This window comes from Plecotus auritus (assembly GCF_963455305.1).
Source record: "Plecotus auritus genome assembly, chromosome: 3".
NCBI lineage: Eukaryota > Metazoa > Chordata > Mammalia > Chiroptera > Vespertilionidae > Plecotus > Plecotus auritus.
This window is the reverse complement of record NC_137772.1, coordinates 88,794,321-88,820,185: the sequence shown is the minus strand read 5'-3', so window position 1 is coordinate 88,820,185 and position 25,865 is coordinate 88,794,321. Positions and strand designations below refer to the sequence as shown.

Below are 25,865 nucleotides of genomic sequence, written 5' to 3'. Positions count from 1 at the left end.
CAACTTTATACCATCTGTTATTTTAGAGCAAAAACAGTAATGAACATATGGGCTTTCACTCTCAAGCAGCTGTAGTGTAGTTAAAGTTATAATAATTGTCTTTCTGTAAGATAAATTTACATTAAAAACCTGGCCAGTTAAAAATAAATGGCTCAGCCTCAGAACCTTCCAGAATAAAATTAAGACATTCAGAATCATCTATGACATATCACATTCAGAGATTTAGAGGACATCCTCTAAATATTGTGCTTTTATATTTAAGGTTAAACAAATATAACTCATGATGCACTAATCAGTTTACATAATCAGAAAATCTACAACTCACATTTTCTCTTTCTTACTCAAAATGCTAGCAGCTTCAAAAAGGGGTGAGGTATTCCTACATAAAAATCAGTAACTAAGTTCGTAAAAGCTGAGAATATACCCTGCTACTTCTGCAGGTCACTGAACTTCAATCTAAAGCCTCATCTATCCTATATACTAAAAGGGTAATATGCAAATTGACTGAACAGCAGAACGACCAGTCACTATGACATGCACTGACCACCAGGGGGCAGATGCTTAACACAGGAGCTGCCCACTGGTGATCAGTGCGCTCCCACAGAGGGAGCGCCACTCAGCCAGAAGCTGGGCTCATAGCTGGCGAGCGCAACAGTGGTGGCGGGAGCCTGGCAGGGAGAGGCCTAAGCTGTCAGTCGGACATCCCCTGAGGGCTCTGGGTCTGCGAAAGGGCACAGGCCAGGCTGAGGGAACTCCCACCCCCAGTGCACGATTGTCGTGCACTGGACCTCTAGTCCTATATAATAAAGAGGTAATATGCTAATTGACCATCACTCCAACACACAAGATGGTCGCCCCCATGTGGACACAAGATGGCCACCACAAGATGGAGGGCAGGGGAGGGCAGTTGTGGGCGATCAGGCCAGCAGGGGAGGGCAGTTAGGGGTGACCAGGCCTGCAGGGGAGGGCAGCTGGGGGCGACCAGGCCAGCAGGGAGGGCAGTTAGGGGTAACCAGGCTGGGAGGGGAGGGCAGTTAGGGCCTATCGGCCGGCAGGGGAGCAGTTAGGCGTTGATCAGGCTGGCAGGGGAGTAGTTAGGGGGTGATCAGGCTGGCAGGCAGAAGCGGTTAGGGGCAATCAGGCAGGCAGTCAGGCAAGCGGTTGTGAACCAGCAGTCCTGGATTGTGAGAGGGATGTCCGACTGGCCGTTTAGGCCCGATCCTACTGGGATCGGGCCTAAACGGCCAGTCGGACATCCCTCGAGGTATCCCAGATTGGAGAGGGTGCAGGCTGGGCTGAGGAACACCTCCCCCCCCCCCCATGCACAAATTTCATACACCGGGCCTCTAGTATATATATAAAAGCCTAAGCAACCAGCCGACCCGGCCGACCAGCCGGGAGCTATGATGTGCACTGACCACCAGGGGGCAGACGCTCAACGCAGGAGTTGAAAGCACAGGCATGGAAACATGGAACAGACTGATGAATCTCAGAGGGAAAGGGGGAAGTGGGGAGGGTGGGAAGAGATTAACCAAATATCTTATATGCATACTAGAGGCCCAATGCACAGATTAGTTGGTTGGGTCCCTCGGCCTGGCCTTCGGGGATCAAGCCGAAACCAGATCTCTGACATCCCCCGAGGGGTCCCGGATTGCAAGAGGGCGCAGGCCAGGCCAAGGGACCTTCGTGCACTGGGCCTCTAGTTTATTATAAGAAACATCACAATACAATGGCATATAATCTTCCATTTAAACTATAAATCATTTATAATGAGTTCAAGTAAACTGAAAGGAATTCAGAGCAGATTCTGATCCCCATATTATAAAAAGTAAGAATTTTACTTACCTTTATCTGGGTGATTCAAAATCATGATTCTCCTGTGAGCTGTTCTAATCTTGGCCTTGCCAGCAGATGGGCTGTAAAAAGAAATTAAAGTGCTTACAAGAAATGGTGTCAAATTATAAATTAACAATTTATATGGGTTTCAAGAAATTAAAAACTAATGAGGATTTCACCATCTTGTGGATAAATATGAAATTACAGCCTGTCACTTAATCCCAGTAACCACCAAAATAAACAACTGATTCAATGCTGCGTGTATGTTTCTTCAGTCCTTTGTAATATCAGTCATTATTATCAACCCATTAAAAAAAAAAAACAATATAGACTATACTTTAAGTTTGAAAATGCATGCTTCAACTTATTTGGGGGAAAGGCAGTATATACACTGAGTGGCCAGATTATTATGATCTCTGAACGCATAATAATCTGGCCAGAGGCCCGGTGCATGAATTCATGCATGGGTGGGGTCCAGCCAGCCTGGCCAGGGGGAGGGGACATGGGTGGTTGGGCCGGCCTGCCTGCTGGTCGAAATCCTGGTCGAGGGGACAATTTGCATATTAGCCTTTTATTATATAGGATATACACTGAGTGGCCAGATTATTATGCGTTCAGAGATCATAATAATCTGGCCACTCAGTGTAGAGTGTAAAAGACAGGTATTTGGACTCCAGAGCTACTAGACTGCTGGATGTTAATCCCATTGCCATTTAGAATGGGTTAACCTTGGTCAATTTGTTAACTCACTGTGCTTCAGTTTCTTCATTGTAAAACACAGGAAAAACATATTCCTAGTAGAGCAACTGTAAGGATTAGTTAATGCCAACAAAGTGCTAAAATGGTGCCTGCTGTGTAACAGGTGTCCCATAATAGTTTGCTTTATTATTATTATGTTTCAACAGAGCATCTCAAAACATGTCATAGCTCAAAATTTATTTAACTTTCTGAGAACTCTATGGGAAAAGCTTGGCTGCTAGAATCTATGCTCTAAACAATAATTAAAGAAAGTTAAATAAACCTAAAACTATTTTGGTAAAACCTAATTTATATAAACCTAAAACTATTTTGGTAAAATCTAGTATTAGAAATGTTTCTCATTAGTACATTTTCTAAGCAAGAAAAAAAATAAGATCAAGAACAACAAAATCCTGGTATTGCTACTTAGATCTTATCTAAGGTACTCAAATGATCTGGACCTCAAATGGGAATAATAGTACCTGACAAAGTACAGGTTGGTTGTTGTTAAGCTAAAAGTAATTTAATTTGTATGGGTGATTCATGCTGTAGTGGATAAAAGCAGGTACTTATAGAAATATTCAGAAAAATCTTCAAAATCCTGATTCCACCATTCATTAGCCATACAATTTGTTTTGTTTAGTTAATTTCCTCATAAATTATAATTTCCTCATATGGAAAAAGGAAATAATAAAACAACTTTCCAGGATTACCTTAAGGGAAAATTAGGTAATAGAAGTAAAGAGATTAGTATGACTAGCATACAGTTAGTGTTCAGAGAATTGTAGTTATCTCTATACAGTATATAAAAGGGTAAGTGACCAACCATTCGTCTGTCCATCCGTCCAACCAGCCAGTACATATGATGTGCACTGCCAATCCTATATAATAAAAGGCTAATATGCAAACTGTCCACATGGGCAGGAGTTCGACCAACTGGGAGTTGGACATATGCTGACCACCAGGGGGCAGTGGGGGCAGAGAGCCGAGGGGAAAGGAGGCCCCAGCCGGCACCCAGCAGCTTCTAGTGACCCTACCCAGGCACTAATTTCGTGCACTGGGGCTCTAGTTTAAAAATAAACATTGACTCGCACATGCATGATACATATAAAGCTCTCGCTGGTGCCAATTGCACCCATGTGTTTCGATCTGTCATTGTCGATCGTGATTTTGGTTGTTTTTGTTGACATTCAAAGTGAACCACATAGTGATTTATTCATCAACCATCCGACCAACCAACCAGCCGGTACATATGACACACACTGGCAATTTAAAAATAAATGTTGACTCGCGCATGCGCGATACATATACAGCTCCGGCTGGTGCCAATCGAATGCATGTTTTAATTTTATAATACTATATTATAATACTATTTTGACATGTAATTTTTTTTTGCAGTAATGTAATTACCACACAAATCTTTCTTCTAATTAATTTCCTTTCAATGTGCATGAATCCGTGCACTGGGTCACTAGTTATGAATATAAAGAATGCTAATGAATATATATATATATATATATATATATATATATATATATATATATATATATGGGGAGAGAGAGAGAGAGAGTAAAAGACAGGTATTATATATATATATATATATATATATATATATATATATATATACACACACACACATACACACACACACACAAAGAAAGAATTAAGATTGCTTGCCCTTCTACTAAATGGTTGTACAATGCTATTCATTTAACTTCAATCTGTTTTGAATGAACACTGCCTCCCTTGCTGTCAGTTGTCAATCCTTGATTCCGCCACTGTTTCAATCTCTTGCCAGTTACTTCTAACCTCCTGGAGTTAAACAACTCACCAAGCATGTTAAAGTGTACTATCAATTGCTAAATAAGCATTTAAAATACCCTTCTATAAATAAAATAAATATGTCTTGAGTTAAAGAAAAAAATCAAAAGAGAAATAAAAAAATACTTTGAGGCCAATAAAAATGGAAGTTCTAAGAGGAATGTTTATAGCAATAAAATACTACATTAAGAGGAAAGAAAGAGCTCACATAAACCACCTAACTTTACACTTCAAAAAACGGGAAAAAAGGAACAAACTAAGTCCAAAGTTAGTAAAAGGAAGAAAACAATAGAGATTAGAATGAAAATAAATGAAATAGAGAGTAATAAGACAACAAAAAAGACTAGTGAAATTAAGAGCTGTCTTATTGAAAAGATAAACAAAATAGACAAACCATTAGCTAGACTCACCAAGAAAAAATGAGGAATCAAATAAATAAAATAAAAAATAAAAGAAGAGACATTAAACTAATACCACAGAAATACAAAGGATCGTAAGAGACTACTATGAACAATTATATGCCAACAAATTGGACAATCTAAAATATTTGAAAAAATTTCTAGAAACTAACAACCTACCAAGACTGAATGATAGAGAAATAGAAATTATGAATAGATCTAGTACTAGTAATGCAATTAAATTAATAAGAACCTCCCAACAGGTTCAATATCTGCAAATCAAATCACATCAACAAAATAAGTCATAAAGATAATATGATCATATCAATAGATGCAGAAAAAAAAATCTGACATAATACAGCATCAACTTATAATGAAAACTCTTAGAAAAGTGAGAATAGAGGGAACATACCTCAACATAAAGAAGCCATATATGACAAACCCACAGCTAATATCATACTCAATGGAGAAAAGCTAAAAGTGTTTCCCTTAGGATCAGGAACAAGGCAACGCTGTCCACTTTCACCACTTTTATTTAACATACTAGTGCCCCAGTGTACGGATTTGTGCACATTGAAAGGAAATTAATTAGGTGGCCAGTGGGGTGGAACTGGGCGAGATGGGCCAAACACACCCTGAAGCCAACCTCCCGCGGTCCCTCCCCGGCCAGCCGCACTTGGGGCGGCGCCGTGGCTTGAATGTCATCTGCGAAGTGAGCAGATTCCCTCCAGCAGGTGGGGTCCCTTGGCCTGGTCTGCAGGGATCAAGCCAAAACTGGCTCTCCAACATCCCCCGAGAGGTCCCATATTGCTGAGGGCAGTTCTCAGGTGACGCACCCTGGAATCAGGCTCCCTCCTCTCTGATTCTGGGTGCGTCACTTGAAAACTGCCACTTCCAAGTCACCTCAGCTTGGCGGCTCCTGTGTTGGGCGTCTGCCCCCTGGTGGTCAGTGTGCGTCATAACTACCAGTCAGATGGTCGCTTAGCCATATCCTATCTAATAAAAGAGTAATATGCAAATTGACCGTACCTCTGCTACACCCACAAGCCACGCCCACCAGCCAATCAGGGCTAATGCAAATTAGCCCAACCAAGATGGCTGCGGCTATGGAGAGAGCAGGAGGCTTGGGTTTCCCTGGCAATGGAGGAAGCCAAGCTTTCCGCCTGCCCTGGCCTTCCTTGGTCTCTGCGTAAGGCTACAAAATTTCAATTATAGAAGATAAATAAATCCCAACAAAAATGGCGGCAGCCACAGAGCTGGAGAAATCAGGAGGTTTGAGTTGCCCCCGGCAATGGAGGAAGCCAAGTTTCCACAGCCCTGGCCTACCTTGGCCTCCGCTTAAGGCTACAAAGTTTCAATTATAGAAAATAAATAAATCCCAGATACCAGGGCCTCCATTTGGGTCGCCGGGGGGCGTGGCCAGCCTGCAAACCACCACAGGCCCTTCACCCAGGCCGCCCCACACCCCAAGGGAACCCCCACCCTGATCCGGGACATCCTTCAGGGAAAACCAGCCGGACCCCACCCATGCACCAGGCATCTATCCTATCTAATCCTACCTAATACAACAATAATATGCAATTGACCATCACTCCAACACACAAGTTGGCTGCCCCCATGTGGTCAAAGATGACTGCCCCATGTGGACACAAGATGGCCGCCACAAGATGGCCAGCAGGGGAGGGCAGTTGGGAGGGACCAGGCCAGCAGGAGAGGGCAGTTAGGGGTGACCAGGCCGGCAGAGGAGGGAATTTGGGGGCGACCGGGCCTGCAGGGAAGGGCAGTTGGGGGGGATCCAGGCCTGCAGGGGAAAGCAGTTGGGGGGACCAGGCCTGCAGGGGAGGGCAGTTGGGGGTGACCAGACCTGCAGGGGAGGGCAGTTAGGGGAAAACAGGCTGGCAGGGGAGCAGTTAGGCATCAATCAGGCTGGCAGCGGAGTGGTTAGGGGTGATCAGGAAGGCAGGCAGGCGAGCAGTTGGGAGCCAGCAGTCCTGGATTGTGAGAGGGATGTCCGACTGCCCATTTAGGCCCAATTCTACCAGGATCGGGCCTAAACGGGCAGTTGGACATCCCTCATGGGGTCCCAGATTGGAAAGGGTGCAGGCTGGGCTGAGCAACACACACCCCCGTGCACGAATTTCGTGCACCGGGCCTCTAGTGTATATCTATATATATAAAAACCAAGTGACTGGAACGATGGTACGATCAGAACAACCAGGACGACAGGTCACTATGACACACACTGTGGCAGTCAACCAGCCCAATCAGGGCCCTGATCGCCCCCCCAACTGCCCATGTCCCCTCCCCCCAGCCAGCCCCACCCCCAATTGGCCTCCACCATCAGGGGCAAGGCCGGTGACCTCCCACGGCCCCCCCCCCGGCTGGCCTGGCCCCAATCAGGGTTGGGGCCGGTGGCCAACCTCCCATATCCCCTCCCTGCCACTGGCCTGGCCCTGATCGGTCCCCATTGGGGCGGGCTGGCTGGACTCCACCCATGCACAAATTCATGTACCTGGCCTCTAGTATGTGTATGTGTGTGTGTATGTATATATATAAAGTATTGGAAGCCCTAGCCACAGCAATTAAATAAGAAAAGGGAATAAAAGGGAAGAAGTAAAAATGTAATTATTTGAGTTGACATAATACAATATATAGAGAATCCTACAGATTCCACCAAAAAGCAATTACAGCCCAAAAAATTAATTCAGTAGAGCAGCAGGATAGAAAATTAATATTCAAAAATAGGTTTCATTTATATACATGAACTATATATTAACCTATCAGAAAGAGAAATTAAAAAACAATCCATTTATAATTACATCAAAAAATAAAATACCTAGAAATAAATTTAACCAAAGATGTGAAATACCTGGAATACTTGGAAAATTGTAAGACATTGAAGATACAAATAAATGGAATTATATACCATACTAATTGTGAGAAATGGCTCACCTCTCCAAATTTCAAATGATGGACGAGGAAACAGAAGCATGGCAAAAATGAGACTAAATAACACTCGAGAGTGGGCGACCATTATACAGGAACACACGTGGGGCAGGGAACATAGTCTATTTATTTAGACCCTTTTCCAATTCCTCATTGGCTGAGTACTATTTAGTCACCTATTTCCTAATAGGTTGCCTAGGTCTTGCTGTCTCCCATTGGTTATTGAAAATATGGGCTAGAGCCTTTTCTAGTTGCCTCCATCTCCCTAGGGGAATCTTCCTAGGACATGTGCTATCAGCGACGTGTTCCTCTCCCCACCCCCACATCCTGTTTGCTCTGCAGAAATTCAGTAGCTGCCTGGCCACATGCTGCTTCTTTTCTATGAAGATAAATCAGAGGCATGTTTCTTACATTATGGATAGAAAAAATCAGCATTTTTAAAGTGCCCATACTAGCCAAAGCAATCTATAGACTCAATGCGATATCTATTAAAACAGCAACGGCATTTTTCATCAAACTAGGACAAATACTAAAATTTATATGGAATAACAAAAGACCCTGAACAGCCACAGCAATCTTGAGAAATAAAAACAAAGTTGAAGGTATCACACTACCTGATATTAAACTATACTACAATACTCTAGTGACCAAAATAGCATGGTATTGGCATAAAAACAGACATGTAGATCAATGGAACAGAATAGAGAGCTCAGAAATAAACCCATGCTTACATGATCAATCAACAGATGACAAATGAGGCAAGTATATAAAATGGGGTAAAGACAGTCTATTGAATAAATGGTACTGGGAAAATTAGACAGATACATAAAAAAATGAAACTAGACCACCTTTTTAAACCATATATAAGAAAAAACTTAAAAATTTATTGAAGACCTAAATGTAAGACCCAAAACCATAAAACTCCTAGAAGAAAACACAGGTAGTAAACTCTCTGACATTGATCTTAGTAATATCTTTTCTGATATACCTCCCTGGGCAATGGAAACAAAAGAAAAAGTAATCAAATGAGATTACATCCAAAAAGGTGAAGGGATTAAGAAGTACAAATTGGTAGTTACAAAATAGTCATAGGGATGTAAAGTACAGCACAGAGAATATAGTCAATAATATTGTAATAACTATGCTTAGTGCCAGGTGAGTAGTAAACTTATTAGAAGATCACTTGGTAAATTAAATAAATGTCTAACCACTATGCTGTACACCTGAAACCAATATAAAATAACACTGAATGCCAACTGTAACTGAAAACAGACATAGATCAGGAATAGGATAGAGAGACCAGAAGTAAACCCATAGATATGTGGTCAACTAATCCATAACAAAAGAGGCAAGAATATCCAATGGGGAAAGACAGCCTTTGACAGCTACATGCAAAAGAATAAAAATAGATTGCTATCTTATACCATTTACAAAAATAAATTCAAATGGATTAAAGACTTAAACATAAGAATTGAAACCATAGAACTCCTAGAAAAAAAGCATAGGTAGTAAACTCTTTGATATCAGTCTTAGCTATATTTTTTGGATCAATCTCCTTAAGAAAGAACAAAAGCAAAAATAAACAAATGGGATTAGAACCAACTAAAAAGTTTTTGCATAGCAAAGGAAACTATCAACAAATAAAAAGAAAACCTACTGAATGGGAGAAGGCATTTGCAAATCATACATCCAATAAGGGGTGAATATTCAAAATATATAAAGAACTTATAAAACTAAATTTCAGAAAAACAAGCCAATTAAAAAATAGGCAGAGGACCTGAGCAGACATTTTCCCAAAGAAGACATACAGATAAACAGCCAGCAAGTACATGAAAGATACTCAACATCACTAATCATCAGGGAAATGAAAATCAAAACCACCATGAGATATCACACCTCACATCATCACTAAAAAAAAAAAAAAACAACAAGAAATAACAAGTGTTGGAACAAATGTGGAGATAAGGAAACCCCTGTACACTGTTAGTGGGAATGTTAATTGGTACAACCACTATGGAAAAGGAATGGAGGTTCCTCAAAAACTTAAACATAAAACTACCATGTGATCCAGCAATTCCACTACTGTATATATGTAAAATGAAATATTACTCAGTCGCCCTGGCCAGTGTGGCTCAGTGGATAGAGCGCCGGCCTGCGGACTGAAGGGTCCTGGGTTCGATTCTGGTCAAGGGCATGTACCTTGGTTGTGGGCACATCCCTGGTGGGGGGTGTGCAGGAGGCAGCTGATCGATGTTTTTCTCTCATCAATGTTTCTAACTCTCTATCCCTCTCCCTTCCTCTCTGTAAAAAGTCAATAAAATACATTTAAAAAAAAAAAAGAAAAAAAAGAAATATTACCCAGTCATAAAAAGGAAATCTTGCCATTTGTGACAACATGAGATGGACCTTGAGAACATTATGCTAAGTGAAACAAGTCAGACAAAGACAAATACTATGTGTGATCTCACTTTTTTGTGGAATCTAAAAAAGCTGAACTTACAGAAACAGAGAACAGACTGGTAGAAGCCAGAGGTGGAGGAGTATGGATGAAATGGTACATATTCTAGTTATAAGATAAGTAAATCCCAGGGATGGAATGTACAGCATGGTAACTAGTTAACAATACTGTTTATATATTTCTAAGTTCCTAAGAGAGTACATCTTAAAAGTTCTCACCACAAGGAAAAAAAACAACACTGTAACTATATGAATTGAAGGATGTTAACTAAACTTACTGTGGTAATCATTTTGCAATATATACATACTAGAGGCCCAGTGCCCTAGTGGGGTCCCTTGGCCTGGACTGTGGGGATCGGGCTGAAACCAGCTCTCCGACAACCCCCAATGAGTACCGGATTGCGAGAGACCACAGGCCAGGCCGAGGGATCTCACCAGTGCATGATCACAGCCGGGGAGGAACGGTGGGAGGGCTCCAAGGTGTGTTCAGCACGTCTCACCCAGTCCCGATTGGCCGGACCCCAGCAGCAAGATAACCTATCGGTCGGAGCATCTGCCCTCCGGTGGTCAGTGCGCATCATAGCGACTGGTTGAACGGTTGTACACTTGGCATATTAGGCTTTTATTATATACCAGAGGCCCACTGCACGAAATTCGTGCAAGGGCCTTGGCCCCGCTGCTGCAGCGGCCGCCTCTACCTCGGCCCCTGCCTGCCATCACCATGGCTGGGGGCCTCTGTTGCCTCTGCCTCGGTCTCTGCCTGATGAGGCTTTGTCCGGAAGGAAGGATGTCAAAAGGAAGGATGTCTGGTCTAATTAGCATATTACACTTTTATTATTATAGAGAATATCAAATCATTATGTTGTACAACTTAAAGTAATGTACAATGTTATATGCCAATTATATCTCAGTAAAACTGGGATGTAGGTATTTTAAAAATGTTAATAAATAACAAATAAATAATAAGTATTTTTGTATAAAGACTTATGGGTATTCCTTTTGGCTGTTTGTAGAAGTCTTTTAGAGACTATTTCAAACTTACTTTTGGTTTGTAGAGTCCTCCTCAGACAAAGAGACAAAGACTACCAAGTTTTGAGAGAAAAATCATTAACATTGTACCAGGACAACAAACACTCAAGAATAAAAAAGATGTTACTGTGAAAAATTCTAGTATGATTTAGTTTACTATATTTAATCTACATTTATAATTTCCCCCCTCTTTTGCTCTATAACACTTCTTTCCTATATTAGTTATGTTTCCTAGTTTTGTGTATATATTTGACATGTCTCTTTAGGTAGACACTAAACTACTAAAGGGCAGATCTTAAAATACTATCTAGTATTAAATGTGCAATAGGTGCTTAACACATTTTATACCACCCTCCAATTGTAAATAAATGGCAGTAAAAAGTTCAAGTCCTTGAAAGAATAAAGGCTCTGTATTAGTAAATATGAGCATTTTAAAAGATTATTGTACTGTAGAAAATCTTAAAATGAAAAAGGGAAGCTTTAAAAACCTTATTTTATAAAGCTAATCAAATGCAGACTACTCATTCAAATTTTCATTGTATGTATTTTTTTGGGGAGGAAGTATATGGTAAGTTGCACCTTATTCTGGATATTAAGCTTTAATTTAACAAATAAGACAATATTTAGCACTTCTGTCAAAATTATCCTTGAAAATCATTTGAATTGCCTATAATAACAATGCATGTGGGTTTGTATATAAAATTCCATAAGCATTACGTACACTAAGGTCCACCAACCAATGAACTAGATTGAAGTCAGTGGAAAGTTCATATGCACATTTCTACCTTTAAGAAAATAATGATCAGACTCCTAGTGGTTAGCTTTGGGATGAAGAAAGTAGTATCCTTTGTGTGCAAGGTTTATCCCCTTTTCTTTAAGTCCTTAGGACCTTAATACATGTGCCTGTTGTTATAAAGATTAAACAAGATGGGAGAATCCTAGTTCTTTATTTTATAGTAGAGGCCCGGTGCACAAAATTCATGCACGGGGGGGGGGGGGGTGGCCCTCAGCCCATCCTGCACCCTCTCCAATCCAGGACCCCTAAGGGGATGTCTGACTGCCTGTGGGATTGGGCCTAAACCGGCAGTCGGACATCCCTCTCACAATCCGGGACCACTGGCTCCTAACTGCTCACCTGCCTGCCTGCCTGATCACCTCTAACTCCCCCCGCACCCCGATGGCCTGGTCATGCCCAATTGCTCCTCCTGCCGACCTGGTCGCCCCTAACTCCTCCCCCCCCCCCCCGCTGGCATGGTCACTTCTTATTGGCTCCCCCTGCTGGCCTGGTCACCCCCAACTGCCCCCCCTCACTGCCCCTATCTGCCGGCCTGGTCGCCCATTCAGTTACAATGGTCGCTATATAGATTAGAGGCCCAGTGCACAAAATTTGTGCATTGGGAGGGGGGAGATCCTCAGCCCAGCCTGCATGCTCTCGCAGTTCAGGACCCCTCAGAGATGTCCACCTGCCTTTAGGCTTTTAACACACACACACACACACACACACACACACACACACACACACACACACACACATTTATTTATTTATTTGTTTGTTTGTTTGTTTGTTTGTTTGTTGATTTCAGAGAGGAAGGGAAAGGGAGAGCTAGAAACATCAATGATGAGAATCACTGATTGGCTGCCTCTGCACGTCCCCTACTGGGGATCGAGCTCACAACCCAGGCATGTGTCCTTGATCAGAATTGAACCCGGAACCCTTCAGTCTGCAGGCCAATGCTCTATTCACTGAGCCAAACCAGCCAGGGGAGAATCCTAGTTCTTAAACATAATATAAAAATGAAATGTAGCTCTGATGTATCTCCAGTGTAGACAATTTCACCATGAAACTGAAAATGTAACTTTAAATACCATGTTGCCTAGATCAGCCATTTCAAATTGTGCTCCCTGGAACACACTTTGCTGGGAGTGCGGCAGTGGGGTGGAACTGAGGTATTCCTTAAGCCTGCAGCAAATGGAGTAGAATCTGGTTTCATCTTTTTCTTTTGAACAACATTTAAACAGAGTTGCACAGAAGCTTTTAGAAAGTTTGAAAGTCAGAAATGTGCATCATTTCAGAAAACACCAGGTGTAGTAACAGTTTTCCTGGACAGTAAAATATTTTAGATTTTGTAAGAATGTACAGAATCACTTGTAGCACACAATATTTTTTAAATAAGTCAACAGAGTCAGCTGCATTTTGCCTTTACCTACTTGGTTATATAGTCTAAGTAGTTTAGATTCACTGACCAGAGAAAATGGCATTGTAATTACATCTTGAAAATTTTCTCAAAATCATCATTGCCTGAATGAAAGAGCTAGAAGCAAATAAGTTTTATCTTTCTATTTAATGGTTAAGGGCAAATATTTAACTTCTGTATTCATGATGGAAATGGGAAGAAAGAGGAGCCAACATTTATTCAGCACCTGTTATTTGGTAGATACTTATATAAAAAAGTATCATCAATAAAAAACATATTATAAACAAACAAATAAATAAATAAAAACATATCATTATATCACTTAATATTATTCTAACAAGGCTACATATTATTAATTCCAATTCAAAAATGAAGAGCCCGGCCAGTGTGGTTCAGTGGTTGAGCAGTCAACTCATGAACCAAGAGGTTGCTGGTTCGATCCCCAGTCAGGGCACAAGATGGGGTTGTGGACTCAATCCCCAGTGGGAGGTATGCTGGAGGCAGCTGATCGAGGATGTTTCTCTCTCATCAATGTTTCTATCTCTCTATCCCTCTCCCTTCCTCTCTTTCTAAAAATAGATAAAAGCATTTAAAAAATGAAGAGACTAAAGTACAGAAAAACTAAATATAATTTGACCAGAATAAGAATCTGTTTTGCCTCACTGGCATTTATTGGGTAGTTACTAAGTGCCATGAATATGTTAAAATTTTCATGTGTGTTAATTTGCACAACTGTATGCAGTAGATACTAATAGAACCTCTATTTTCCAGATGATAAAATTGAGGTCACACACCTAGTACATTGTAAAACTGATACTCGTACCCAGAGTCACTTGTTATCAGAATCTGTGTTCTTAACCACTGAATTTTCCTTGTAAAATTCTGTACAACTTCCAGCTCAATGGATAAAACTTTACAACCAGGTACCTAATGTACTTTAAGTCAACTTCCAGTTTTCTGTCTTAACAATAGGAGTGCCTTAAATGATATATGATACTAGAGGCCCAGTGCACGAAATTCATGCATGGGGGGGGAGGGTGTCCCTCAGCCCAGCCTGCACCCTCTCCAATCTGGGACCCCTTGAGGTATGTCAGACATCCCTCTCACAATCCAGGACTGCTGGCTCCCAACTGCCCTCCCCTGTAGGCCTGGTCCCCTCCAACTGTCTTCCCCTGCTGACCTGGTCCCCCCCAACTGCCCACTCCTGCAGCCCTGGTCCCCCCCAACAGCCCTTCCCTGCAGTCCTGGTCCCACCCAACTGCCCTCCCTTGCTGTCCTGGGTCCCCCACAACTGCCCTCCACTGCAGGTCTGGTCCCCCCCCAACTGCTCTCCCCTGCAGGCCTCCCCCCTCAACTGCCCTCCCCTGCAGTCCTGGTCCCCCAGAACTGCCCTCCCCTGCAGGCCTGGGTCCCCCCAACTGCCCTCCCTTGCTGGCCTGGTCTCCCCCAACTGCCTTCCTCTGCTGGCCTGGTCTCCCCCAAATGCCCTCCCCTGCAGGCCATCTTGTGGCGACCATCTTGTGTCCACATGGGGGCAGCCATCTTTTACCACATGGGGGCGGCCATCTTGTGTCTTGGTGTGATGGTCAATTTGCATATTACTCTTTTATTAGATAGGATTCTCAAAAACCTTTGTGTTTGGTTTTATAATGTATCTATAAAACATTTCATAGGTGCATTTCAAGACTATGAATGGGATGTTATAGGGGCCCAATAAAAATGCAAGAAAAATTACAATGCTATTCTGAATAATAGTAAAGCAAGATATAGTAAGCAATATAAGTAACTTTCTAATTTGGTTCCCCTATTTAAAATAATTTTTCTATTCTCAGATAAGGAGAGATCTCATCTCTTCTTATCTATATAAATAAAAGCCTAAGCGACCGTCACAACCAAAACAACCGAATGGATGACCGAACAAGCTGCGTGGGGCCACCAGGCCAACAGGGGGGTTAGGGGGGTTAGGGAGGGACAACCAAACGACTGAGCAGTAGGCTGCGTGGGGTGACCAGGCCAGCAGGGGGTTAGTGAGGAACGACTAAACAACGGGGCAGCAAGCTGTGTGCGGCGACCAGGCCGGCGGGGTGGAAGGGCAGTGAGGGGCGACCAAACAATTGAGCAGCAGGCTGCATGGGGCAACCAGGCCGGCAGGTGGGTTGGTGAGGGATGACCAAACAACTGGGCAGCAGGCTGCGTGGGGCGACCAGGCCGGCGGGTGGAAGGGCAGTGAGGGGTGACCAAACAACCGAACAGCAGGCTATGTGGGGCAACCGTCCGGGGGGGGGGGGGGGAGGAGGGCGTGGGAAGTTGGATGTGACCAGGCCAGCAGGGGGGGAGTAAAGGGCGATCAGGCAGGCAGGCAGCTGAGCAGTTAGGAGCCAGTGGTCCCAGCTTGTGAGAGGGATGTCCGACTGCCAGTTTAGGCCTGATCCCAAGGGGTCCCGTATTAGAGAGGGTGCAGGCTGTGCTGAGGGGACCCACCCCCATGCACGAGTTTCATGCACCAGGCCTCTAGTATTTTAATAAAGTACCAAGCTAAACTGATCTATTTTTATTTCCTCTCTCCCCATTTTTGTTTTTCTTGTTAAGTCATAAGAAATAATAAAATGTTTTGGCCTTAAAAATCTGCTAGTGTATAAGAGATTTTAAAACTTTGTACCAATATAAGACTTTAAGATCTATTTGCTTAATTATGTTGATTAAATCACCAGGAGATTTGTTGTATATGACGTATTATACTACAGCCAACTCCCACAAAAATTTAAACAGGCTCTAAAGGAACATCAGATAAAAATGTAAATATATACCTGGCTGGTGTTGCTCAGTGGTTGGAGCATCAGCCCATGCACCAACAGGTCTCGGGTTGGATTCCCAGTCAAGGGCATGTGCCTGGGTTATGGGTTCATTCCCCACCCCCTTTTGATATGTTTCTCTCAAATCAATGTTTCTCTTTCTCTCTCCCCCGTCTTTCCTACCTCCCATTCTCACTGAAAAGACATGGGGAAAAAAATCCTCAGGTGAGGATTAATAACAACAAAAAACTGAATATAACTAGTGGTAAATCTATGGTAGGGAAAGTATTCTTAACTTTAAGTGTTAAATGATATCACACAGGAATCATACAATATCATTAACTTTCTCCTATACTGACCAAAGTTAGAAAATCTCTATATATATAAAAGCCTAAGTGACCGTTTCACCACTAGCTATGATGCGCACTGACCACTAGGGGGCAGACACTCAACGCACAGGCATGGAAACCTGGAACAGACTGATGAATCTCAGAGGAAAGGGGGGAGGGGGGAGGGTGGGAAGAGATTAACCAAAGATCTTATATGCATACTAGAGGCCCAGTGCATGGATTCATGCACCAGTGGGGTCCCTCGGCCTGGCCTGCAGGGATTGGGCCAAAACTGGCAGTCCGACATCCCCCGAGGGGTCCAGGATTGCAAGATGGCGCAGGCCAGGCCGGGGGACCCCACTGGGTGCACAAATCCGTGCACCGGGCCTAATGGATAAAAGGTGAAACAAGTATAAGAAAATATGCTAAATGTCAAATTGCAGAACTAGAAAATAATTGTGAAACAGGGCCCATATTATAATAGAAAATATGATACATATCAAATTATAAAATTGAATCCAGAAACAATTCAGTATCATAATGAGGGATATTATGATAACTGCTTTTAAACTTTAATATTGAAAATATAATAGCTCCTGAGCACTGGCCAGGTAGCTTGGTTGGTTAGAGTACTGTCCCAATATGTCAAGGTTGTGGGTTCAATCCCCAGTCAGGGCACATACAAGAAACAACCAACGAATGTATCAATAAGTGGAACAACAAATCAATGTTTCTCTCTCTTACTCTCTCTCTGCCCGCCCCCTTCCTCTCTCTCTCTCTCTCTCAAATCAATTTTTTAAAAAAGAAAAGGAAGAAATGTAATAGCTCCTTGTTACAGAATAAAGACGCATTACAACTTTGCCTGATTTTTTTTTTAGGAGTGTGAGGTTTTCTCTTAGAGATTTTAAAATGTAAAAACTTGGTATTTTCTCCTCTGCCTCCTATTCATAATTTAAAATATAAGAATAACTTTCAGTAACATTTTCTCCTTTTTAAATATAAGCTTGGGCACAAACAAAATAATACTTATGCAGCACACTTACCTTACACCCAAAATAAGACTAGCTTCTCGCCTACTCATTTTCTGTTCAAATCCTCCTTTATAGTAGGATGAAAGGCTCTGTACAGGAAAAACAGAGCAAGAAAGAATTAATTCCATATATGAGGGGGCATTGACCTCAATCCCCTCACATAGTTGCAGTAAGAAGAACACATTTTACTAGAAGTCATCTTGAAATTATGGGGGGGAGGGGCACTAAACAATGATCCTTTACTAATAGCAAGATGAACACCTAAAAAATGTTACCAATTTTTTAACTGTCAAATATAAAAATTTTTCTATACTTAGATATAACTGAAAGAATATGAGATCAGTAAAAGCAAAAGGCTTGATCGTTTTCTAAGTCTTGAAGTAATTTTCTCATTGGATAACCTTGACCAAATCAGTTCATGTGATATGACCAACATTGTTTTTGAACTAATAGACAGACTGATAGAGAAACTGACAAAGTGGGGAGGATGTCAGGATAACAGATAGGCAATGCCAGAAAACTGGATTGAAAGATCAATGTGGTTGGAGGGGCATGAGCAAGGAGAGTAGTATCAGAGAGGTAAATAGGGCCAAACTGTGGAAGGCCTTATAAACAATGGAAATAATTTAGAATTTTATTCTCAGAAGCCAGAGCACTGAAGTAACACAATTTGACTTTGTTTTGAAAGGATTCCTCCAACAACTGCTATGTACAGAATAGAAAGAAAGATGCAACAGTGGGAGCAAGAGACCAGTTAAGAAGGCATAACAATAATCTAGACAAGAGATGATGGTGGTATGAATTAACATAAAGGAGGAAGTGAAAAGTGGTAAAATTCTGGATGTATTTTGAAAACAGAACTAACATTTGCTTCGTGGACTACATGTGGGATATGAAAAAAAGGAGAAACTCAGAAAAGACTAAACTACATCTGGATGAGGCTCATAGCCTAAAACACGCCTACTTATGAGTAAGTCAATCTGTATATATACAATCATTTCAACCCTTCTAAAAGAACTAGATCCTTTTGAGGATAGAAATTTAATGTTTGGGAACTTTATACAGAAAAACAGAAAGCAAAAAAAATGCTCATGATACACATTTCTTCGGAGAAAATCATGCCTTCTAAACTCATATAAAATTTAGGTCATATATTACATAATTTTAAGTAGAATAAAATGTTATGAGTTTTTAAATATATTATTCAATTTAAATTAGTTATCTGTATCATGAGCAAGCACAAAGTTATAATTCTGTATCCCTTGACTCCTCCCTTAAATAGAACTAAAAGGCCCTTTCAAGCTTACAAATAATATACCAATATCGCATTACATTAGGATATATAGATATAACACAATGCAGAATCATTTTTGACAACACTAGTGGGCTAAGGAAATGTTTAGATCCATAAACATAAGATTATTATAATAAAGAACAACAATATAATAAAAAAGACAAAGTAGGGGGTTATATATTTCTAATAAAATTTCCAAGAACAAAAACAATGGAATTCCACTAGTTTTATTATGCTGTCTATTTGATATACACTTTGAACTTTACACATTATTTTGTATTTTCTATTCATAAAGTACATACAGGGGTGAGCAAAAGTAGGTTTACAGTTGTTCATATGAAAAAATATATAAGAATAAATAACAGTACAAGAATAAACTGCTTCATATATTCACAACTGTTAACCTACTTTTGCCCACCTTTGTATATAAACAATAGAAATTAAAATTGTTTTCCTTCTAAAATTAGCATTAAATGTTGTAGTGCCATATATTATTGAAGGATGCATATATGAAATGCATCAAGTTACAAAAAGTCATTAGCTATTTTAATCAAGCAGTCAATAGCTTGGAATACAAAAAACCCTCCAGACTACCAGAGAACTATATCATTCCATTGTCTTATTTACCATAAACTGTAAACTTTTATTATGTACAATAATCTATTTAATTTATAGAGCCATAGAAGGATGGTTTTAATTAGCGTTATTTCCATGAATTTTGCTTAACTATAAACAATAGAAGTTCAATTTGAAAAACTGTATTCAAGTAAAAAGAAAAATTCACATATAGGAAAATAAAAGCCTCAAAAGAAGATAAATGACTTGTTTTTTATCCCCCACCAGAGGAAAAAATAGGGATAATTAGACATTAGCTGAGTCAATAATATACATTAATACTTTAAGAACCAAGCAAAAAGGTAATGGTTCAAAACAGCACACTGAATAATTTAGGTATTTTGCTTTCCAAAGTGACCTTGAAATGAGGACAGAGTTATTTTAAACAACAAAAATCCATAATAGGCCTAGAAAACAAGAAATGGGACAAGTAGAAAAACAGAAAGTTTAAAGAAATCCTGGAAGATTGAAAAAAGATAAGATTACACATACTCAAAACTCATAGCAACCCCAATCCCCAGAGGAAAAAGAGAAGCACTTCTCAGAAATCAAGGGAAAAAGCCACTAAATTCAGAGTAAACAAATAGAAAAAATAATATCAGAGTAATTAAACTAGTACAGCAGAGGCAATACATTCCTAACTCCATTAATACAGATCATAAGAAGCCTGCCACCTGCTGCTTTAGCTCTCAGGTTAAACAGAGAATCATGTCTGTGATGCATCTTATTGTGGGTGGTAGATCCAAAGAGAAACAAAGAAGAGTACCAACAGATCACATTTCCAATCTCAGAAGGCTGGAGAGGGGGGCAGTTACACGTAATATTCTGCTCCTAGACTCTGGAGGTCCGAAGCCTGTCTCTGGGCTCCTTGCTTTGGAAGACATAACTATTGACATGGCCCACCTATTTATTCACAGACCACCAATAATACTTTTAGAATCCTTTTGAATATTAATCCATATTCAATTAAATTTTGAAGCAAGCCTACCAAACTGCTGAGGAAGAACACTTATATTAATCAACTTGGTCCTCATAAACATAAATCAATAACCAAGGATCATCAGGTATTTGAACAAATCCAATATCAAGGGAGAAAAAGAGAACCAAGATGAACAACTAGGCCATGGGTCTGGACCAGGCTATGTCTTGGTGCTGGTGGATGTCCATAGTCTACACATTGGGCACCTGGACCATGTTGGGCTCCTTGATTTTTTTCAACCAGAAAAAGAGCAAACCATTAGATGATGAAGTAGAACAAAAAGATGTCTCAACAAATGAAATCCCTGAGCCAACTAGTAAATTAGAGCAAAATGATGATATAAATGTGCCCCCAAAAGGGTTTTATGTAGGAAACAACTGTCACATATAAAGAGATTTTGTTCAAATTACTGACAAGATCCTCAACACTTAGAAATCGTGGACTGGTGGCCCTGGACCAGAATAATGACTGACTGTTGAATTCTGAAAACCAGAACTTTGGTTCAGCATATAAATTTGATAGATGCCTGGATTTCCAGTTTATGTTTGTGGAAGTGCATGCATTTAATTTTGCTATAAAATATGATCACTAATAATATGCGATAAATATTTCCTTCATAAAAAAAAAGATGAACAGTTAACAACTGGCTTTGAAGGAAGAAGATAAATAAGGAAGCAGAAGAGAAAGAAATGCGAATTAGTGTTTTTAGAGCTATTCAAAGAAATAACACATTCATAAAAGAATTTGCTATGAAAAAGAAACAAGAAAATTCTTTTTTTTTTTAAATATATTTTATTGATTTTTTACAGAGAGGAAGGAAGAGGGATAGATAGTCAGAAACATAGATGAGAGAGAAACATCGATCAGCTGCCTCTTGCACACCTCCTACTGGGGATGTGCCCGCAACCAAGGTACATGCCCTTGACCGGAATCGAACCTGGGACCCTTCAGTCCGCAGGCTGACGCTCTATCCACTGAGCCAAACCGGTTTTGGCCAAGAAAATTCTTGTATATTAAATAATTATTGATGTAAAAAATTTACTGGATAGACTGAATAACAGAATGGCCATTGCCAACCTGGTGATCTAGAAAATAACCTCTGGAAATACTGTGGAATGTAGAATAAAAAAATAAAGGAGATAGAAATTAAGAGATAAAATGTCAAGAGACATAAAGGATAGACTAAGAGGTCCAACATCTTTCTGATAAGAGTTCCAGGAGCAGAAAAGAGAGACAATAGAAAAAAAATAACAAACAAACAAAAAATATCAGAGAATCTTACAAAAAAATGGATAGACAATTTCACATAATTAAGACTCACTAATAATTTCTTAAAGTTTCAGAACATCAGTAATAAAGAGAAAACCCCCTAAGTTTGAAGCACTAACCAAACAAAAATCACCAAAACCTAAAAACCAAAAGCACAAACAACAAAAGAAAATCAAAAGAGTACCAAGGAATAAGAACACCTGGAAATCTGCTGAGAGTCTGAGTACCAAAAATATCTGGCTGCGAGTACACAGGAAAGCATGCACAAGGGCACTGAGATTCAATCTGAGGGAAGATGACTATACTTCTCTAGTACTGGTTCCACCGGACTCCAAGGAGCCAGCAGTGAAGGCGAAATAAACAAATTGTTTAACAAAGAACTTAAAACATTTATCATCCATGAATCCCATAGGAAAATTTACTGTAGACAGTATTCCAGCAAAATGAAAAAAGAACAAAAAAAAATATGAGAAAAAGAAATATGAGATTTAAGAACAAGATGATATTAAAGTGTAGAGGAAGCAAATAAGTTTTTAAGAAAAATTTTATAAAGATATTCTAAAATGGTTCACTGCAAACTGCAAGAACTTTGTGAAAACAAGGCACAATTTATGAAAAGCCATGTTTCTTAACTTGAAAGCCACAGGAAAGGGAAAGGTGGGCATGCATCATTTCTTTCTCAAGAAATGCAGATGCCAAGTTCAGTATACCCAGGACAACCTCTTGAACTACTCTACCTTATCTGTGAGCCTCCACAGACAAATGAAAATTTTCTCATTTTCTCTCACATCCTTTACAATATTAAAGAATTTAGTTCTACAAAACATGGGAGTCTTCTATTCATGATCCTATAAAATAAAAGACTAATATGCAAATCGACTGAACCGCTATGACTTGCCCTGACCACCGGGGGCAGACGCTCAATGCAGGAGCTGCACCCTGATTGTCAGTGTGCTCCCACAGAGGGAACGCCACTCAGCCAGAAGCCAGGTTCACGGCCAGCGAGCGTAGCAGCGCTGGCAGGAGGCTCTCCCACATCTACAGCAGCACTAAGGATGTCTGACTGATGGCTTAGGACCGCTCCCTAAGGTTCCTCAGTCAGACATCCCCTGAGGGCTCCTGGACTGCGAGAGGACGCAGGCCAGGCTGTGGGACCCCTGCCCCAAGTGCACGAATTTCGTGCACTGGGCCTCTACTATAAAAACAACTATAACGTAAGACAAAAGATTTCTAAAATTTGTAAATTGTCCTTTACTATATATAAATATAGTAAAGACATAAACAACCTTTATTTAAAGAACTATGTCATTCACTTGGAAGCTGAATAGCATGCTATTAAACAATGACTGGGTTACCAAAGAGATCAAAGAAGAAATTAAAAACATCCTAGAAATGAATGACAATGAAAACACAACAATCCAAAATCTATGGGACACAGTGAAAGCAGTGTTGAGAGGGAAGTTTATAGATCTACAGGCCTACCTCAAAAAACAAGAAAAAATAGTAATAAATCATCTAATCCTACAACTCAAAGAATAAGAAAGAGAGCAACAAGAAAATCACAGAGTGAGCAGAAGGAAGGAGATAATAAAGATCAGAGCAGGAATAAACGACATAGAGAGCAAAAAAATAATACAAAAGATCGATGAAACCAAGAGCTGGTTCTCTGAAAGGATAAACAAGATTGATGAACCTCTAGCCAGGATCAACAAGAAGCAAAGAGAGAGAACCCAAATAAACAAAATCAGAAATGATAGAGGCAAAATAACAACAGATTCCACAGAAATACAAATGATTGTTTAAAAAAAATACTATGAACAACTCTATTCCAACAAACTAGACAACCTGGAGGAAACGGACATATTCCTAGAAAAATACAACTTCCAAAACTCAATCAAGAAGAATCTAAAAATCTCAATAGGCAGATAACTATGGAGGAAATTGAAACAATCATCAAAAAGCTTCCAGCAAACAAAAGCCCAGGGCCAGATGGCTTCACAGGGAAGTTTTACCAAACATTCAAAGAACAAAAACCTATCCTCAGACTATTCCAAAAGATGCAAGAGGAAAGAACACTTCCAAGCTCATTCTATCAAGCCAGCATTACCCTAATATCAAAACCAGATAAAGACAACACAATGAATGAGAATTACAGGCCAATAACCCTCCTGAACATAGATGCCAAAATCCCCAACAAAATTCTAGCAAATCAGATCCAGCATTACATCAAAATGATCGTACACCATGACCAAGTAGGATTTATCCTGGGGATATAAGGATGGTATAATATCCACAAACCAATAAACGTGATACATCACATAAATAAATTGAGAGAAAAAAATCAGTCATATCAATTGATGCAGAAAAAGCATTTGACAAAATACAACACCCTTTCTTGATAAAAACACTCAGCAAAATGAGAACAGAGGGATCATACCTCAACATAATAAAAGCATTATATGACAAACCTACAGCCAACATCATACTCCATGGGCAAAAACTAAAACCATTTCACCTAAGAACAGGAAGGAGACATGGATGTCCACTTTCACAACTCCTGTTTGACATAGTACTGGAAGTGCTAGCCATAGCAATTAGACAAGGAGAAGAAATAAAAGGTATCCAAATGAGAAAAGAAGACATAAAACTGTCATTATTTGCAGGTGACATGATACTATACATAGAAAACCCTAAAGACTCCATCCAAAAATTATTAGACTTAATAAATGAATTCGGCAATGTAGCAGGATACAAAATTAATTAAAAAAAAATTTTGGCATTTTTATACACCAATAGTGAATTTACAGAGAGATTTAAAAAACAATCCCATTTACCATTGCACCAAAAAAATTAAGATACCTAGGAATAAACTTAACTAAGGAGGTAAAAGACCTGTACTCGGAAAACTACAGGACCCTGAAAAACGAGACAGAGGAAGACATAAACAGATGGAAGAACATACCATGTTCATGGATTGGTAGAATCAACATCATTAAAATGTCCATACTACCAAAGCAATCTATAGATTCAATGCACTCCTCATTAAAGTCACAATGGCATAATTCTCAGACCTAGAATGAACTCTCCAAAAATTCATCTGGAATAAAAAAGACCCTTATAGCTGCAGCAATCCTGAGACGAAGACAAAGTAGGAGGGATCTCAATACCAGATATCAAGCTGTACTACAAAGCCACTGTTCTCAAAACTTCCTGGTACTGGCAAAAGAACAGACATATAGACCAATGGAATAGAATAGAGAACCCAGAAATCGACCCAAACCACTATGCTCAATTAATATTTGACAAAGGAGACAAGAACATACAATGGAGTCAAGACAGACTCTTTAATAAATGGTGCTGGGAAAACTGGACAGATACATGCAAAAAAATGAAACTAGACCACCAACTTACACCATACACAAAAATAAACTCAAAATGGATAAAGGACTTAAACGTAAAACAGGCAACCATAAAAATATTAGGGGAATCCACAGGCAGCAAAATCTCAGACATATGCTGAAGCAATATCTTCACCTTTAGAGCTCCTAGGGCAATGCAAACTAAAGAGAAAATAAACAAATGGAACTACATCAAAATAAAAAGCTTTTGTACAGCAAAAGAAACCATGAACAAAACAACAAGAAAGCCCACTGCATGGGAGAACATATTTGCCAATGTTATCACCGATAAGGGTTTAATCTCCAACATTTACAGGGAACTCATGCAACTTAACAAAAGGAAGATAAACAATCCAATCAAAAAATGGGCAATGGACCTAAATAGATACTTTTCGAAAGAGGACATAAGGAAGGCCAAGAGACATATGAAAACATGCTCAAAGTCACTAATCATCCGAGAGATGCAAATCCAAAGGACAATGCGGTACCATCTCACACCTGAATGGCTATCATCAACAAATAAGAATGGCTATCATCAACAAATTAACAAATGACAAGTGCTGGTGAGGATGCAGAAATCCTCTTGCACTGCTGGTGGGAATGCAGACTGGTGCAGCCTCTGTGGAAAACAGTATGGAGTTTCCTCAAAAAACTAAAAATGGAACTCCCATTTGATACAGTTATCCCACTTCTAGGAATATATCCCAAGAAACTAGAAACACCAATCAGAAAGGATAT

At 40.1% G+C, this 25,865-nt stretch overlaps 1 protein-coding gene across 1 annotated transcript in view; it reads right to left on the bottom strand.

Annotated features, from left to right (window-relative positions):
• DNAJC15 (DnaJ heat shock protein family (Hsp40) member C15) overlaps positions 1-25,865 on the bottom strand; it is a 76,443-nt gene that overhangs the window by 22,994 nt on the left and 27,584 nt on the right. The window contains exons 4-5 of the mRNA XM_080659392.1: positions 17,585-17,661; positions 1,846-1,916 (exon numbers count right to left, since the gene is read on the bottom strand). Of these exons, the coding sequence (XP_080515518.1) occupies positions 1,846-1,916; positions 17,585-17,661 (148 nt within the window). The remainder of the gene's footprint in view (positions 1-1,845; positions 1,917-17,584; positions 17,662-25,865) is intronic.